The sequence below is a fragment of the Clupea harengus genome, chromosome 16 (assembly GCF_900700415.2).
Source record: "Clupea harengus chromosome 16, Ch_v2.0.2, whole genome shotgun sequence".
NCBI classification, from domain to species: Eukaryota; Metazoa; Chordata; class Actinopteri; order Clupeiformes; family Clupeidae; genus Clupea; species Clupea harengus.
This window is the reverse complement of record NC_045167.1, coordinates 10,693,372-10,710,871: the sequence shown is the minus strand read 5'-3', so window position 1 is coordinate 10,710,871 and position 17,500 is coordinate 10,693,372. Positions and strand designations below refer to the sequence as shown.

At 42.0% G+C, this 17,500-nt stretch overlaps 1 protein-coding gene and 1 long non-coding RNA gene across 6 annotated transcripts; both read left to right on the top strand.

The window, feature by feature from the left end:
• The first annotated feature begins 1,698 nt into the window (after positions 1-1,698).
• Positions 1,699-2,227, top strand: LOC122133597. Its single transcript, XR_006152892.1, has 2 exons — positions 1,699-1,880; positions 1,987-2,227. It is a non-coding gene; the product is annotated as an uncharacterized LOC122133597 (long non-coding RNA).
• Positions 2,228-3,923: 1,696 nt separating this feature from the next.
• LOC105897593 lies at positions 3,924-13,614 on the top strand. 5 transcript variants are annotated; one of them, XM_031583230.2, is made up of 15 exons: positions 3,925-4,216; positions 5,072-5,130; positions 5,513-5,558; positions 5,735-5,864; positions 5,950-5,986; positions 6,164-6,324; positions 6,803-10,658; positions 10,786-10,861; positions 11,044-11,144; positions 11,273-11,354; positions 11,688-11,788; positions 11,920-12,001; positions 12,309-12,409; positions 12,541-12,622; positions 12,760-13,614. In XM_031583230.2, the coding sequence occupies exons 4-15, from the start codon at positions 5,773-5,775 to the stop codon at positions 12,768-12,770; spliced, it is 4,782 nt and encodes a 1,593-aa protein (XP_031439090.1). In that variant the 5' UTR covers positions 3,925-4,216; positions 5,072-5,130; positions 5,513-5,558; positions 5,735-5,772; the 3' UTR covers positions 12,771-13,614. The 5 variants fall into 5 exon arrangements, with proteins under 5 accessions (XP_042566024.1, XP_012679996.2, XP_031439090.1 ...); XM_042710090.1 differs by lacking the exons at positions 11,044-11,144; positions 11,273-11,354 and having other exon boundaries at positions 3,924-4,216; XM_012824542.3 differs by lacking the exons at positions 11,920-12,001; positions 12,309-12,409 and having other exon boundaries at positions 3,924-4,216.
• Positions 13,615-17,500: the final 3,886 nt, after the last annotated feature.

Here is a 17,500-nt window from a genome sequence, read left to right as displayed (position 1 = left end):
TCCATCTCTCTCTTGACACACACACACACAAATGCACATATCTAAATACTCCCTATCTCCATCTCTCTCTTTACACACACAGCCTTTAACACACACCTAAAAAAAACAGACACACACACACACACTCTTATTTCCTCTCTCCTTTGACCACCATCTCTCTTAAGCTATCCTCTCCTGTTATAATCATGGACAGCCTCCAGTTGCCAGGGAGATGGTTCGATGGATGGGTGTACAGGTGAGATGTGTGGGTTGAATATATGCTTCACATACAAATGCATTCTGTATGTCTTAATCCCAACAGCATCTGCTCCCTAAATGTGGAGTAGACTCCTCCATATTCTCTTCTCCTCCTGCCCTTCCTTCTCCTCCATCAACTTTCCATTTCTCTTCTCTTCTCTCTTTGAGAAATGCTTCATATTTACCATTTTAGTTAAAGTGGCTTTGATTTTGTAGTGAATTCCAGTGTCCAAACTCCATACCTTAGTTCAATGGTCACAAACGGCAACGAGGCTCATCTTGTAGGGGTGTAGCATCAGTTTGTGTGTTTGTTGTGGAAAGGAAAGGACTGCACTGCTTCCAGTGGGTGTGTTATTTTATGATACAAATGAATTATTATACATCAGCGCATAGATGGGTGTGTGTGTGTGTACTTTGCCAAGAAACACATGTCCACATAAGCCTTAGCCATGATTTTGATATTTTTTGTGTGTTTATGTTAGTAGGCGTGCCTGTATGCGTACATCACATTGGCATCAGCCATGTTGTCTTGTGTGTGGTTTGTGTGTCTGTGTGTGTGTGTGTGTGTGTGTGTTTGTTTAAGATAGGGAAGATGACACCAGCACCCCTAGATTTTGGCAGGGGTATCTGTGTCCTTGTCAGTGTGGCTGTGTTTCCGGCGGCGAATCAGTGTTTTGTAAAGAGGAGGTACGCTGTTCTCCCCGCTGAGGGTGGCACTGGGCTGCCAACACGCTGTGCCATCTCACTCTCACTCTTTCTCTCTCTCTCACTCTCTCTCTCTCTCCCTCCCTCTTCCCCTACACAGGTACCCACCCAGCAGTCCGTGTCACGCCAGCATTGGCACTACCCAGCAAACAGTTGTCAGTAACAGTAGGAGCCTGTATGGGTCACCAGCCTCAATCATTTGTGCATGTGCATGTTTGTTTGTGTGTGTGTGTGTGTGTGTGTGTGTGTGTGTGTGTTTGTGAAAGAGTGTGTTATACTTGTGTAGGGAGGAGAGAATGCCAGTGTGTATGTGTGTGTTTGTTTTTGGATATGTGTGTGTGTGTGTGTGTGTGTGTGTGTGAAAGTATGCCTAAGGTGTGAGGGAGAGTGAGGGTGTGTGTGTGTGTGTGTGTGTCAGTGTGTGAGAGAGAGTATGTGCATACATCCGTGTCTGTGCGTGTGTGTGTGTGTGTGTGTGTGTGTGTGTGTGTGTGTATGTTAGAGCATGTGTCACAGACATTAGGAGTCAGAGCGCATCTATGTTGAGTGTGATGAATGTGTCTCAGACCGAGGGCTGTTCCTGGCCTGTGCTGACATGTATCATCTCACTGTAGTACCCTAACTCAGCCCTCGCTGCTGAGAACACACACACACACACACACACACACACACACACACACACACACACACACACACACACACAGGGCCATGCAGAGGGCTCACTGTGTTCATTTAACACTCAGTTCACATCCCACAGACCTGAAGGAGGCTCACACTGGTTCTCAAGGCTAGGAAAATGAATTGAATCAATACTGCATCACAATTTTATTAGACACAGTGGACCCACCAAAGGGATATTTCATTATGATGTTTTGACAGACACAGATGCACTGTTGCATGAAGAAGGGGACAAGGAGAGAAGGATTAGGGTCCAAATGGTAGACTATAGTGTGTTTTGTTTGAATGAATATTTGAATAGATTATTTATATGTTCTGAGACATGGAGAGCTAACATGGCTCGTGTGTTTTGATCTATGATTTCAGACGTCTGTTTGGATTCTGGTCATTTGGGAGCTACTGACTGAACGGAACAGTGAACATCTGCCACCTGCTGGTGAAGAACAGAACTACACATTACATTAACTCGTCTTAATGAAAACTTCAGAATACAGATAATGAAATGGCTACATTTATGTTTTATTACCTGAAGCTAACAAATACAAATAAAAAATCTTAATGGTAAAATAAAATCTTAAGCAGTTTTATTTAAAAAAATATATACACACAAAAAAAATAGAAAAGACAAGTGAAAGACAAAAGAAGGTCATCCGAGGTAAACCACTAAATCCTGTAAACGGTAAACACAGTGACTAAGCAGCCCAGACAAGAAGCAGCAGAGGAGGGTAGAACTGCCACATCTGAACGCCATCACAGAGACTAAACATTTCTTAAACTTAGCCACCAGCCAGAGGGGGCAACATTTCCATCGAGTACTTTATCAACAAGCGAGAGCTTTGACTCGACCCAGACATTTTAGAGTGGTGCATTGTGAGACACAATACCCCCAAACCCCAATGCTCAGGGTCTAGACATCCTTCAGATCAATGGGCATCTGTTAGGAATACGCTTGTGAAGAGGCCTTTGGCTCTCTTTGGGCAGGGACTATGGAGTACTCCGTGTTCCCTCTGAGCTGGACAAGGGCATGCCTACTCAGAATGAATGAGTTACAGGACCACTTCAAACCCACATGGACGGTACATATAAGAGAGTGCCTACAGGGCCATACTGACAATGAGAAAAAGCTCACTTGTACAACCTACCACGACCACACTCACGTGAGGCTCTGCCAAACTTTTTTCCTGGGTGGAGAATGCAAGGTTTGTCAGTGGCAGCCTACCAGAAATCACCACGTGCTTCTGAAAATGAACCAGAATCTTCCGGAAATCTTACAGGGGAACGCCCATGTCATCCGCTAAATAGCAGCTGTGGCATTTAACCACACAGGAACGATCATTCGTTATGTTTGGCTACATTTCCTGATCTCAGATACTTCCCATCCAATTCACTCTTTGAGGCCACCACTGTTATGTCCTAAGTTGGACAACAGAGAAAGCTAGCAGGAGAAAAATAAACAAAGTAAAGATTTAAAATGTATTTATTGATATTTTTACATGAAGTTTATGAAGAATGGTGGAAAAGGTTGTCTGCTTTTATCAAGTTTTTTATACGTATCGGCAAACCTCTAACACTAAATTAATTATATTGGCAACACAGTATAGATTTTAATGTTGATGTTTCCTCTCTAAGCGAAGCAGTGGTGGTCTGCCATTCACAGTTCGGATAATAAATATATATATTCATTTTTCTACCCAGCACAGTGCTTAAGGCACTTTGTGAAGTTGTTCTGTACTTTTTACTTCTTGGTCCACACGTGGCAAAACCGGCTGAAGTGTTTGGTAGCTATTTGTGGCTTGCTGACATCACCAAATCATACATACCTCCACTTAACCCTTCTGAGCACTTGTGTGAAACATTATGATCCCATGATGCAGGTGCATTCCCTATGAAACTATGCTAAGGCCCTAGGCCTGCATAGAATGGCAATAACTCATCTGTACATCACAAACATGAGTCCTTGGACTTCCTTTTTTGCTGTTTGGAAATTAATACATTGACGGTAACTACGCAATTGCATTAAATAAATGTGCTTAAGATAGTGCTGCATTTATTTTTTATTTTTTATGGTTGTACCAAGAAGGGTGCTTTAATAAATAGTATTCATTGGTGTGAAAAACAACTCACGTTAACCAAATTGCTGTACAATTAAATCACAATAATATATAAAATCGAATAGAAAACAAAAAACAAAACAGAGTTAGTTACAGAGACGTGTTAATGTCCGTGAAAATTATGTTATTTAAAGTATATTTATAGATAACTGAGACGTTTTTTTTTTTTAGATTGCGTGTAACTGCAATCACGGGTCACTCTCGCGATCTAGTGCTGCTTTTAATTTGAAAATTGGAAGGCCCCATTCCTCGTCATAATGATGCCCAGAATTCAATCTCGAACCACCGCTATGGTAATACTGCGAGAGGCACCGAGGTTGATTCCGCTATTATGACGGTGGTAAGAATCCAATGGAAGGTCATGTAGCGTCACGGAATACTCTTTACTAGTCTTGCCTTCTATCGGCATATTTCGACATAGTTCATCAAATTAATACCAACTACCCATATATTTTGACGACTCCAAGATGTCAGATGGAAACGAGGTAGGAAGAAAAAAGATTCAAGTCAAATATTCAAGATGTTCAGATGTTTTATTACAGGCTGTTGCCCAGCACAATAACCTTATTTCAGCCCACAGCACGATTACTAAATAAGCTTTGTCTCTTTAACAAAGATTTTGTATGTAGGTAAAATTATTTGTGTAAACAGCCGTTATCTATATATTTGCCCCTTGTTCATGGTTGGCAAACGGGCTTGACAAAATCAATGCTTTAGAACATTTGCAGGGGACCCCACGATTAATTAACAAATAAACGAAATACGAGAGAATTTGAGTATAACAATGATAGGGTTAGGCCTATGCCATAGGCTATAAAGCTCCTAATATTTGATGAGATGATTGGAGTATAACCCATTGTATGCAGCTACTAATTATACTAGTATCTAGTTCGGAAATCACTGATCACAACCACCTGTTGCTTGTGGTCTTTTCAAAAATGCGTCAATTATGAAGTCCAAATCTTGCGCAAAACTTAAAAGTAACAAATTTGCCCAACAAAACGACTTATGTCTGTAACTTTCGACAGAGATTGAGACACAAGCTGAAATGTTGTTGTTGTCTGCGAGTTCACATGGAACATTACACAACACGTTACACAGACATGAACTGCGAGATAAAGCAAGTTACAACTCCCGTAGTCGTAGTGACGACATGAATTAGTAAAAAAAAAATAAATGGATGGGTAACATCACAGATGTGGAATACTCTCTAATTTCATGGGTAATATAAGTGGATGTAAGCTAGTAGAGAATGTGCTGCTTGACAAGGCTGAAACATGTGTTGTTTGTGTTAAGCTTGTAATGAAGTTTGTTAATAAACTACATGTGTGTTTCAACAGGAGGATTTACAGGAAGTTGTCATGACAGTATGAACTGCTAGTTGCCATGGTAGAAAGATGTAAGTAGTAGTCATGACAGAATACAACATTAAACGTGCAATGAATTGCAACCTCGCATAACATAGTCTTATTTTTACTTTATGCAGGTGTCATGTCATGTGACATTGCTGTAGGTTCAGGCAATGCGTTTATGAAGTTGGTTGGTTTGTTTGTTTATTTGTAAATGATACATACTTTTAACCATTTATTTTCTAAAGATTATAAATGAGATGGAGTAAGAATTATAAAACCTTGAGTTTGCCAGCAGTATGCTATCTGATACTAATTAATTTCCCGTGTTAAAACCAGTTGACAGGATTGCATTGTTTTGTTGATCTGCAATGAGTTTTCTATATGTGTCGATAATTATTTGACCATCGTGACCAATCTGTTCTCTCTAAGACAAAGAACTCCCTGAGGCCCATCCAGACCAGTAGCAACTGTAGAGGTTTGTGTAAATATGGCATAAATTAGTATTTCATTTTTTTTCAGGACTCCCAAGATCCCTATTGGTATATGCATTCTGTTGCATTATGCATAATCGTTAATTCATCACAGTCGTTAATATTCTACTTTTGTTCAAATGCCTCTGCCAAATACCTTAAACTTAAACTCATCCCTCAGAAGCAACACCAGACCGTTCTGGAGCATCTACCACCAGAATGGCTACAAAAGACTGCGCACCCTGGCCAGACCTGGACAAAACGAACACCTCCCCTGTCATCCGCCACCTTGTGGAGAACATGTCAGAAGAGTAAGAGCAATAGAAAGAAAAAGAAAAAAAACTGTTTTGTTCAGTTGTCTGCTTATTGTCTGAATATTTTTTTATTCTTTTGTAGGCAATGGAAAGTTGTCCATGAAGCACTGTGTGAACCTGTGAGTTTGGTGTCTTTATGTATGAACATACACACTCTATATAACTGATGACTATGCATTGCAAGATGGATGTGTGCACCTACTGACCTGTGTCTGTTGCATATTCTATTCTATTCTATTATGCTCTTCTCCCCATATAAAGTCTTATGGTGCCTTTTCCTGCATCTGTTTACACAGAATTCTACAGTTGAACTTGGCCATCTTTGCTCAAACATAGTCAAGGCAGTAACCCAGACTACCCATCATCACCTCCTTCCAGCCCTCAGCAAGGTGCTGGGCGTACCTTTGAGGTCTCTGGTAGAGTCAGGAATGGCTAAACCAAGTGAACGTTCACATTGGTATGTCCAAACAGGATATTTTGTTCATTAACATTGTCCAAGTTCTTATACTCTCACTATCAGTTATTTACCACTTCTATATGCACAGCAACTAACTGAGCGTAGCTATGTCAGTTATTGGACAGTGCCAAATATCGGCCATTCTGTTAAACAATCAAAATGCTAAGTTTAATAATGGATTAACACTCTATAACTTCAGTTTAATAATGGATTAACATGACAACGCGAACGTTTGCCGATAACACACGCCGTCCGATAATTAACACCGTTACGATAGTGATAGTTACTGTGAGTGTCATATTCACATAATGGCAATTATGAAGTGCAAATATCCATCATAAGTGTCTTTCCTTCCAGCATTAAAACGTGTGCACTCTTTTTATAATCTCATTTGATTTATTTTAATAACTTGAATTAGTCTGTAGTGAGGATGACTGCCAGTTTGCATGGATGTGATTATTTATTTTTTTAACTCAAGGTCCCAGGTCTCTCAATACCAGACAGCCCTGTGTGAGTTATTTGGAATCACAGAGGATTCACTCTGCAAGAACCTTCATGGGTGCCTTCAGCAGTCTCAGAGGGATGTCGTTGGACTGGTGTGTCTGCATGTGAATTCAGTCATTGACCTGGCTCTAAAACAGCACATCCTAAAAGATGGAAGACCGGCTGAGTTCACCGTGACAGAATCCGCTATCCGGGCTGTGAAAGACCTGGTTTGTGCGGTGTCTACCCAGGTAGATACCGCCTCTGCAAACAGGACCTCCTCCATGACACAGGTTTCCTCACTTGAAGAAGGCTCCGTCACTAACTCTGGGCTGGTATCTGTAACGAGAGCCGTCATGAACGCCATCACTGACCACATGAACGACTGCCTGGATGGAGAGGATCTGGAGAAGGTAGGGGGGGTTATCTTTACTGTGATGGAGAGAGTCAACATGCTGGCATCCCAAAATGCATCACTGGAGAGCCCTATTTGCAACAGCCTTCCCAAGCTCACTCAAGATCAGATGCTGGATAATGCTGATTGGCCCAGCAGTCTATGTATTCGAAGCCTGCAAAAACTGTCCACTGAAAATTTCCATGCAAAGGCAACAGAGGCTATAAGTGAAGTTCTCATGAGAAACTCCAGTTGTCTGCCTAGCAGAGCAGCTTCCAGCCTGCAAAATCTCCATAGCATTCCAAAGCACAATCATCTCTCTGCATCTTGCCATTCTATTGATCAGGCTGCGGCTGTAGTGGAGACATTTATTGAGGAGATCAAAAACATTGCCCAATATGCACATTACCTAACTGATGCAGACCTTCTAGTGAGCGAGAATAGAAGATCTCCGGAGACCCACAGCGATTATGCAGCATCTGTCAGTAGTGACAGAAGCAAGGCCGTAGCTGCAGCACACATGATGTTCTCCAAAGTGCAGATGAAACTGATGGAGCTTTATTCCTGGCCCGCACTGACCGAAGGCTCTGTTTCACCGACTGGTGCAGAGAGCATATCAAGCCTACCTCCGATAAGTCAGCATCAGATTGACTCAATTACAAGGGATGTGGTGAACGAGATTATGAACATCTATTACGATGAGGATGAAGACCAAAAATGCTTCGCCCACATGGAGGACAGTTTCTCACAGGTGTCTGCGGAGGCCCATGAGTTTGTTGACAGCATTATGACTCAGCTAGACAACTTCACTGGTGCCACCCCCGCAGAATCCATAGACTCTCCCCCACCTTCAGAGCAGGCCTTCCCTGAGCAGGTGAGCAGCGTCAGCAGCAAATGCTCTGACATTTCTATCCTGAACCTTCAGGTGATCACGAGTGAGAGGTTTTTCACAGAGGCCTCAAGAGTTGTGAATGACACACTGTTGAAATATGTGCGGAGTTCGACATCTTTCAGCAGTCAGGTTCTAGACTCAGATGTGTCTGCTTTCTCTGAGGGAAATTTGCCCGTCACCCCTCAGAATGTGGATTTAGCAGCGTTTGATATAATTCAGAGTTTTGTGTCTGAAATAAAGTTATGTGCTGCATCGATCGAGGCACTTGCCTCAGAATTACAGATGGGTGGTGACCTTTTAGAGAGTGGAAGCTCATTGCCAAATATAGCGACTGGTCAACCTGAGAAAATACCTCAGCATTACCTCCAGAAAAAGATTTTGACTTCTGTTACAAGTATTTACAACAGCATGCATGATAAAGTCCAGCAGCTCTTTACTTTATATGAACCCCTTCAGAAAGAGTCATCAGTATCATTAGTTCAGCAAGATCATCCATTTGAACAAGATAAATGTGCTGAGGAATTGAATGCTGAGAGCAGTACAAAAGAAATTATTAGACAGATCTCCAGTTTGGTTAAAACCGCAATAGGAAACTTGCCAAAACCTGCTTGCATGAAGTCTTCTTGTGCCTCACTGAAGTTGGGTTCCTTTGTGGATGAGGTGATGTCTGAACTCAAGGACATGCCTGCTTGTGCTTATGTCACATTCCTGGACATCTTACCAGCAAATCTTCACGACTCAATTTCTTTAATTGAAAAACTCTCTGACAGAGAGTTTCAGACAAAGGCATCTCGCCAAGTGAGTGAAGTCTTGCTTAAATCCATGATAAGTCAATCATCACTGGTGAATTCAGAGCCACGTGAGAAAGCTACAGGGGACACAGATTGCAACGATGTCCGCAGTTTTTTTCCGTCTGCTCCTCAGTCACAGTCCGTTGCATTTGATTTAGTCAGAGAGGCCATTGAGGTGACAGTGGAACGCCTCATTACCTCGGGCATCTACTTTCTAACCCAATCAACAGCAAGTGATATAGTTGGGAGTGTTACAGCGTCCATGAAGGACCTTCTGGAGGTCAAATTGTCCTCTGAAGCTTTGCAGCTCACAAAGGGGGACAGTGCAAAAGTCTCACAAGCTTACAATGCCCGTGTCATTGTCGACAGGATCTGCTTGACGGCTCACCAAATTGTTACTAATATTAAGAAAAAGATGACAGAATGTTTACATAAACATGAGTCGTTTGCTCACAAAGACAAGAGAGAGGCATCTGCCAGGAAAGCCATCAGTCAAGTGCTGGTTTCCATCCAAAATGAACTTCCTGACACTGAGGGAGCGGAAAACTCGGAGCAAATCAAACTGGTTCATGACCTCCTCTCCACTATGACAGATGAGATCGAGAGCCTGGACACGCAATCAGACCACAGACAAATGAGCTCACAAAGCCTCCAGGCTTCTGAGTCAGACATTTCAAGACCAGCTCCTCCAGATCTCCTTTCAAGCAGAAGAAGGCCCAGGCAGTTCCTTTCCCAAACAAGCGTGAGAGAATACTCCCGCAGCCTGGCCGATCAGATCTATCAGATCCTCAGAAACAGTTATGACCCCTTGGTCTTGTTCATGCCTGCTGGAAAGATTGTTTCGGACTCCTGCCTTTCTGTGGTACCATGCAGAGATGAGGAAAAGCATGAAACCCCCTATGATCTCATATACAGTTGCGTGGAGGAGTCAGTGAAGCGTCTCATACTTTCATGTTTCTTCCCTTTGACGTCAAGGGAGAATCAAGAGAGGATTTTGCGACACTCTTTTGACTCAGTTTCCAGGAGCGGTTCACGCAATTCCCCTTCAGTGCATTTGACACACAACATGGAGGCCTCAAAATCATCACCCCAGGTGTTCAGAAGCACAATCAATGTGCTCACTCAAGTACTGGCCAAAGAAGTCATGGAGAGGTTGTCTTTCGAGGTAAATGAAACTTTACCTGTTGAAAGTGATAATGATACTAAGACCTTCAGGCAGTTATCTGCAAGAGAAGAGCCAGAACCACCAGGCAAACAGATGGAGGCTACGACGCCAAAGACCTGTCTGGCGGTTGCGGACATGGCAGTTTTTGAAACTGTCATGGGATTTCCTCTCTCACCACCTGAGTCAGAAGAGGCTAGCAGCAGTGACTACGCCTGCCTTGTCTCCATGCTGGTCATACGACTTCTATGCAGAACAAGTAGCTCACGCCATGCTATAGGCAATCAGCAGGAGGGTCTCCGTGACGACATGCTTGATATGTCCCGAGAGCTGATTGAAAAGATCCTGTCCGAGCTCTTCCTAGCCTCTGGAATCACAAAATGCCAGAACTACCCTGAGGACATGAAGATTTTCCGGATTTACGAGAACATTTACCAGGACCTCGTTGAGGAGTATGGGTCTGTCAGAGGACTCAGGTCAGCCGCAGAGTCTCGGGATTCATCATTTGATGCGTCACTGGTAAAATTGCTGATGAAGGAGGTACACCAAGATCCTTCAACTGGAAGTGCTCCTGAAGTAAAGGGTGAGAAAGGAACCAAGAACAGCACTGAGGTAATTCAACACGCCTCATTTTCTATCAGTTATCTTGTTGCACATACATGTTATACATGAATACATAGATCTTTATGTCTTTATTCCTGTTTGCAAACCACCAATCAAGCAGTTCTCATTATTCCAGAAATGTATGGCATTACCCCAAAACCCCATTAAGAAGAAGCAGGACTGTGATGTAGCTACCACTGATACAAATACAAGTAAGTATCCAGATCAACGTAACATCAATGCTGTTTTTTACACTAAGTCAAATAATTGTATCTCCGTCAGAGATTTGACCTGACAGCATCCTTCCCTTTTGATTCTGTGTTTGATATAAATCATGCAGAGATCATGTATGAACCAGTTCATAAAGACACTAACCTAATGTAATTGGCACCAGCCTTTACCACCAAACTCCAGGGGATGTTAAAGGGTCTAAAACCATTCAGAAGCTGCCCCTTTAGGATTCCAAAAGTTCCAAAGTTGATGTCTACTTTCAAGGTAGAGTGCAGTTTATAACATAACCTTTCATTTGTTGTTTATATCTGTTGATGCCTGATGGATTTCATGGCTCAGCAAAAGCATCAGACATGATACTGTTTTAACTCTATCAGTGCTCTCCTCCTCAGATACCTAGGAATTACAATGAGATTGCCCCATGTTGGAAACTGGACTGCTCTAAGGATATCGTTCCGGCGGAGGAAAACCTAGGTATGCTCAACATCAGATGAAAATCCGAATGCAAACTCAGAAGCATACATGCTTTCATCCCACCGTTCCCTGAGTATGAATGGGTCGTGGTGTGTCTTCCTCTTCTCTCTCTCTCTCTCTCTCTCTCTCTCTCTCTTTGTTATTCCATGTATCTCATATCCAGATCAAAGTCACATCAATGCTGTTTATTACACTAAGTCAAATAATTGTATCTCTGTCCGAGATTTGACCTGACAGCATCCTTTCCTTTTGATTCTGTGTTTGATATAAATCATGCAGAGATCATGTATGAACCAGTTCATAAAGACACTAACCTAATGTAATTGGCACCAGCCTTTACTACCAAACTCCAGGGGATGTTAAAGGGTCTAAAACCATTCAGAAGCTGCCCCTTTAGGATTCCAAAAGTTCCAAAGTTGAGGTCTACTTTCAAGGTAGAGTGCAGTTTATAACATAACCTTTCATTTGTTGTTTATATCTGTTGATGCCTGATGGATTTCATGGCTCAGCAAAAGCATCAGACAACATGATACTGTTTTAACTCTATCAGTGCTCTCCTCCTCAGATACCTAGGAAGTACAATGAGATTGTCCCATGTTGGAAACGGGACTGCTCTAATCTAATCGTTTCGGCGGAGGAAAACCTAGGTATGCTCAACATCAGATGAAAATCCGAATGCAAACTCAGAAGCATACATGCTCTCATCCCACCGTTCCCTGAGTATGAATGGGTTGTGGTGTGTCTTCCTCTTCTCTCTTTGTTATTCCATGTATCTCATAACCAGATCAACGTCACATCAATGCTGTTTTTTACACTAAGTCAAATAATTGTATTTCTGTCAGAGATTTGACCTGACAGCATCCTTCCCTTTTGATTCTGTGTTTGATATAAATCATGCAGAGATCATGTATGAACCAGTTCATAAAGACACTAACCTAATGTAATTGGCACCAGCCTTTACTACCAAACTCCAGGGGATGTTAAAGGGTCTAAAACCATTCAGAAGCTGCCCCTTTAGGATTCCAAAAGTTCCAAAGTTGAGGTCTACTTTCAAGGTAAAGTGCAGTTTATAACATAACCTTTCATTTGTTGTTTATATCTGTTGATGCCTGATGGATTTCATGGCTCAGCAAAAGCATCAGACAACATGATACTGTTTTAACTCTATCAGTGCTCTCCTCCTCAGATACCTAGGAAGTACAATGAGATTGCCCCATGTTGGAAACTGGACTGCTCTAAGGATATCGTTCCGGCGGAGGAAAACCTAGGTATGCTCAACATCAGATGAAAATCCGAATGCAAACTCAGAAGCATACATGCTCTCATCCCACCGTTCCCTGAGTATGAATGGGTTGTGGTGTGTCTTCCTCCTCTCTCTCTTTCTCGCTCTCTCTCTCTACTGTAGCTTCCAGCTAGACCAATGAACTTTGCTATTTCTGTGGTGAATGAGGCCGTATCTCGCCAGCTGACTCCACCATCTTCTACCTCACTGACAGGAGATTCTTGGAAATTCTTTTTCTTTTTCAACGGGCTTTCCAGCAAGTCCTTTCACAGCTACATAACACCCTATTGATTTCAGATCATTTAATCCATCGCTTTACCTGACCTATCATTAAAAAATTCTTATGGATGGTCTTTGAAGGATTTGGTCATTGTTGTTACCTTGTTCGACTTATTCACTTCATAATATAGCCTATTCAGGTCAACATGGACTGGCTCTTGGTATACCTGAGCTTCAAAGCTAGTCAAAAAACAGAATCAATCAATCATTTTGTTTTCATTTCACTTAGCACATACAGTACTTCACGACCACTTGAGTTCACTTATTAAACCATTCTGCTGTAACACCAAAGTCCAAAATGACTTTAGATCAACATGATGTCATCTTTGCACTCATTAAAAGTGTATTCATACATATGAGTACATTCATTCAGTAAATGTACTCATACCATTTAAATGCACTATTCACCCATAACTGTGTTCCAAGATGTGCTAGAGTATGTATGTACAAAATCCTGAAAAAGTGGGCTTGTGTTTCGTGGGGGCTGTTTCGCTTGGAGACCTGAGCATTTGGGAGGTGAGAGTGAAGCGATTTGCAACAGAGCGCCCGTGATCTTTGCTTCCATTTGTCATGGTGACAGGTCCCATGCCACACAGCCTGCCCAGGGAGACAGGCGGCCCCGGAGTGCATCTGCGCTTAGCTGCTGTCCCTGGATCAGCTCTTATGAGCTTTTGTCTTTATGCATGCATAAATACACTACGTACACACACACACACACACACACACACACACACAAATACATACACGTAATATATTACATGCTTGAGTAGGAAGAGGGCACAGAAAATGTTAACACATTTCTGATTACCTTTGTTGAATCTGTAACACACTTTTATCTTAAAGTCTGCAATTCAGTGTCACCAAAGGTTGTGCTATTTGTGCTCAACAGCCAATCAAATTACACACCTCCCTTCTGTACTCTTGAAGCACCCTGTTGATTGGCTGGGATTGTTTATGGCTCAGTCTGAGCCACTGTGTTTGTATCCCATTTACAGAGCTAGGAATGTGTTCAAACACCTGTGTTTTTGTGTTTTTGTTTTTTGAGTGCAAAAGACTAAATAGACAGCTAGAGGACCGTGAGAAGCATTTTGTTAAATTTGACAAAACATACATGGGACTAGAATCGGGAAATATGCCTTTAATGTGCGGATGTGAAATTAGCAGCTATTTAAATCCCTTGTCTGTATGTAGCCATACAGTCCAGTATGTCCTGTATGACTGCTGATGTGACAGCGCTTAAATCTATTAGTCCTCTGTGATCACAGTGATCACTGGTGCCTGAGAATTACTCTCACATCGCTATCGCTCTCTCTCACATCTCTCTCTCTCTCTCTCTCTCGTGTATATATGTGTAGAGAGTCAATGTATAAATGTAAGCAGGTGTGTGTGGGTGTGTGCCATGATGTAATTCCAGGCTGTAGAGCAGAGGAGAATCACACCCTCTGCATCCCAAACAAAAAATGATGTCCCCCCCCCCCCCCCCCCCAAGCTCTCTCTGCCCCCCTCCTTCTGCCTGTATGTCTCACTCCCTCCCTCTTTGTCTTCACTCTGGAGATGAAAAAAAAAAAAAAGTTTAGCAGAGATGAGTGCTCAAGTGAGAGCCGTGAGAAGAATCCTCATTTTTTTTTCTCCAAAGCCCCTTTGTCCCAGGTTATTTTCTCTCTAAACCATCGCCTGCTAAGCACAGCCACTGAACACACACTCTGAGAGGAACGGATTCTCACACACGTTCTTCCTCCATGTTCTACACACTTTCCATCTCCAAGCAGAGAGCTCACAGCAGAATTGAAATGCAGGAAAGGTACTATTTTCTTTAGCAAGAGAAGATATTGTCGTGTGTGTGTGTGTGTGTGTGTGTGTGTGTGTGTGTGTGTGTGTGTTTGCGATTACCCAGTACATGTAACTTACAACTCTTGACCAAAACCAGTGGACAAAATAAAGACCAGAAGAAATGGCTGCCAGCAGCTTTTATCCTTAAATGATTATGAATATAATACATTCGTTTTTTTTGTTTTTTCAAAACTCAGGACATTGTTGAAGAAAACCCCCAAGGATTATTTAATAGTGTTTAAAAATAGCTATATTTTTTACTTTCTTCGGCAGCTCTGAAGTCTGTACCTCACCTCCAACGTGTAAGCAACTTCTATTTACCAAAAAAAAAAGATTTTGAGATGTTCCCGAAGGCTTCCTGCATCTTAGAATTTTGATTGGATATGCTAATGTGTAGGCGACCCACGTTATGCCATCCCCCACAGGTGCAGTGCCACTGCAGTCCTAAAATGTCTGAGTCTGAGCCAGCTGGAGAGATAAAGGCAGAGGTGTGAAGAGCTCAGGTCATGAATAAGTTAGACAGACGCTTACCTGTGGGAAGGTGGTTGGTGTCCGTAAACTCTTTAATTCGGTCCAGGTTGTTTAGAAAGCCAGCAGGGCACAGCTACGAAATGCAAGTCTGGAGAATGTTTGAGAACTGAGAGACAATTGTGTTCGGGTACACAGTGAAGCACAAACATATATTTTGCTATACAATGCACATCCACAGAGACCACATGTATTTTGCATTTTCGGGAAGAAATATCTCTCTCTTTCTCTCTCTCTCTGTCTCTCTCTCTCTCTCTGTGCAAATGGATACAAAATAAACTTAACATTTATACAGTCTAATTGTCTCAATCATATACCTCCACCAGTCATGTAGTCAGACAGCATTCTCCAGTTCTCCTAAATCATGTGATCAACTGATAAAAACAACTCTTTCAGGTTATTTCCTGTAGTCTTTGAACAAACCAACTGGAGTTCACAGAGTACACATACACACACACACACACAAACAGGGACAAACTCTCACACAACCACACACACTCAAACAACATATAAGCCTTGGGGTGAGTGAGCGAGTCTACACAGGGTTTATAGACACACACACACACAGAGGACAGCAGTTGGTGCAGTGACAGACACAGCCCTCAGCTGGTCTGCCCTGTCAGATTTGTGAGGGGGTGCAGGATGACATCGCCAGTCGCTCTGCATTTGTCTGACTGACTGACAACTGTGCCTCTCTCTCTCACACACACACACACACACACACACACACACACACACACGGATAGAGAGAGCTAGAGAGTTTATTTCAGTTTTCTGACTATGTTTATCGTCCTCTCCCTCTGTCACACCATTTTCCTCCCCTTCCCTTCACTTCACTTCACTTTTTTCCCTGACTGCGTCACTCATCCCACCTGCCTGCGTCACTGTTTGTTAGGGTTTTGTGGGAAAAGACCCAAGTGCAGATCAGATGCTAGCAAGAACTTAGAATTTATTTTGCAAAGGGTAAAACTTAAAAGGTCCAAAATTCCACACAAAAGATCCAGGTAACAAAGAATTTCAAAAAAGGATAAAACACAAAAGATCCAAAAAAAGGCAGAGTAAAGGGACAAAACACAAATATCCAAAACGTATTCCACACGGGCAGAGTATCCACGGAAGTGAAGCAGAGAAACGATACTGACACTCACAGGCTTGGACAGGACTCAGAATTACCAACCAAACTTAATGTTACAGACGGGGGACACAGGACAGACTGAACCTAAATACCAGAGGGGAAACAGATAATTGGTGGAAAGCAAACAAGAGGCAGGAGAAACTAATCAGGATAACAAAGAGATTAATTAACAGAACAGGTGTGGTAGATGGTGAAAGGAAAATCCAGGATGTGGCAGAGGGCAGGTGGGGGCGGTGTTTCAGGACAAAAACAGAAAACACATGGCATGACAAAACAAACACAAGAAGCAAATGACATAATAAACAAACACAAGAAGCACATGGCTACCAGAGTTCTTTGGCCAGCAGAGGGGATACTAACACTGTTAGGTAGTAGGTCAAAGTTAAGGTACTTCAAATATAGGTGTGGTGTTACAGTTAACACTTTGGACCAATCATGTTAAATCATCATAGAGGATCCTGGGTTCCCAGCTACTGTTGGTGAGTTGGCTGGATCCACTAAATTTAGGAATTTTGTAAGTGGTAAGTTTTATAAATGGTATTATATATAGTATATACTAAAGTAATAGGATTATATAAATTGTAAGTATATATATATACAAACAGTAAGTGATAACAAACTAATACGTAGAATGTGAATGAGTTACACAGAAAGAATTAAATGCAAAGTGTTACCAGTATTTTTATTTAAACAATAGTGATTCAATGGCACACTGGTGGAATTTAACAAAAAAATGAGACATTTAATTTCCCTTTTCTGTACAAATTAAATAAAGAAATTGTGTGTGTGTGTGTGTGTGTGTTTATTGTGTATGTAACGTGTGTAAAGTGCATTTTGAAGCTGCGTTTCGTGTTGAGTGACTATGGTATTGTAATGTTGACAAATGTCTCTATTCATTGATATATGTGTGTTCTTGAATAGTTTGTTGAACACCATTTGGTCACAATTGCCTGTGCACTGCTTTCATTCCCATGTCTGATCTGGACCGTTACGGATCCTCTGCTGCAGCTGAGCAATCACACTTCACAGTTTTTGGAGGAAATGCATCTCCAGTCTCTAGCTGTTAGACCATGAAATCACAGTATCCTGCCT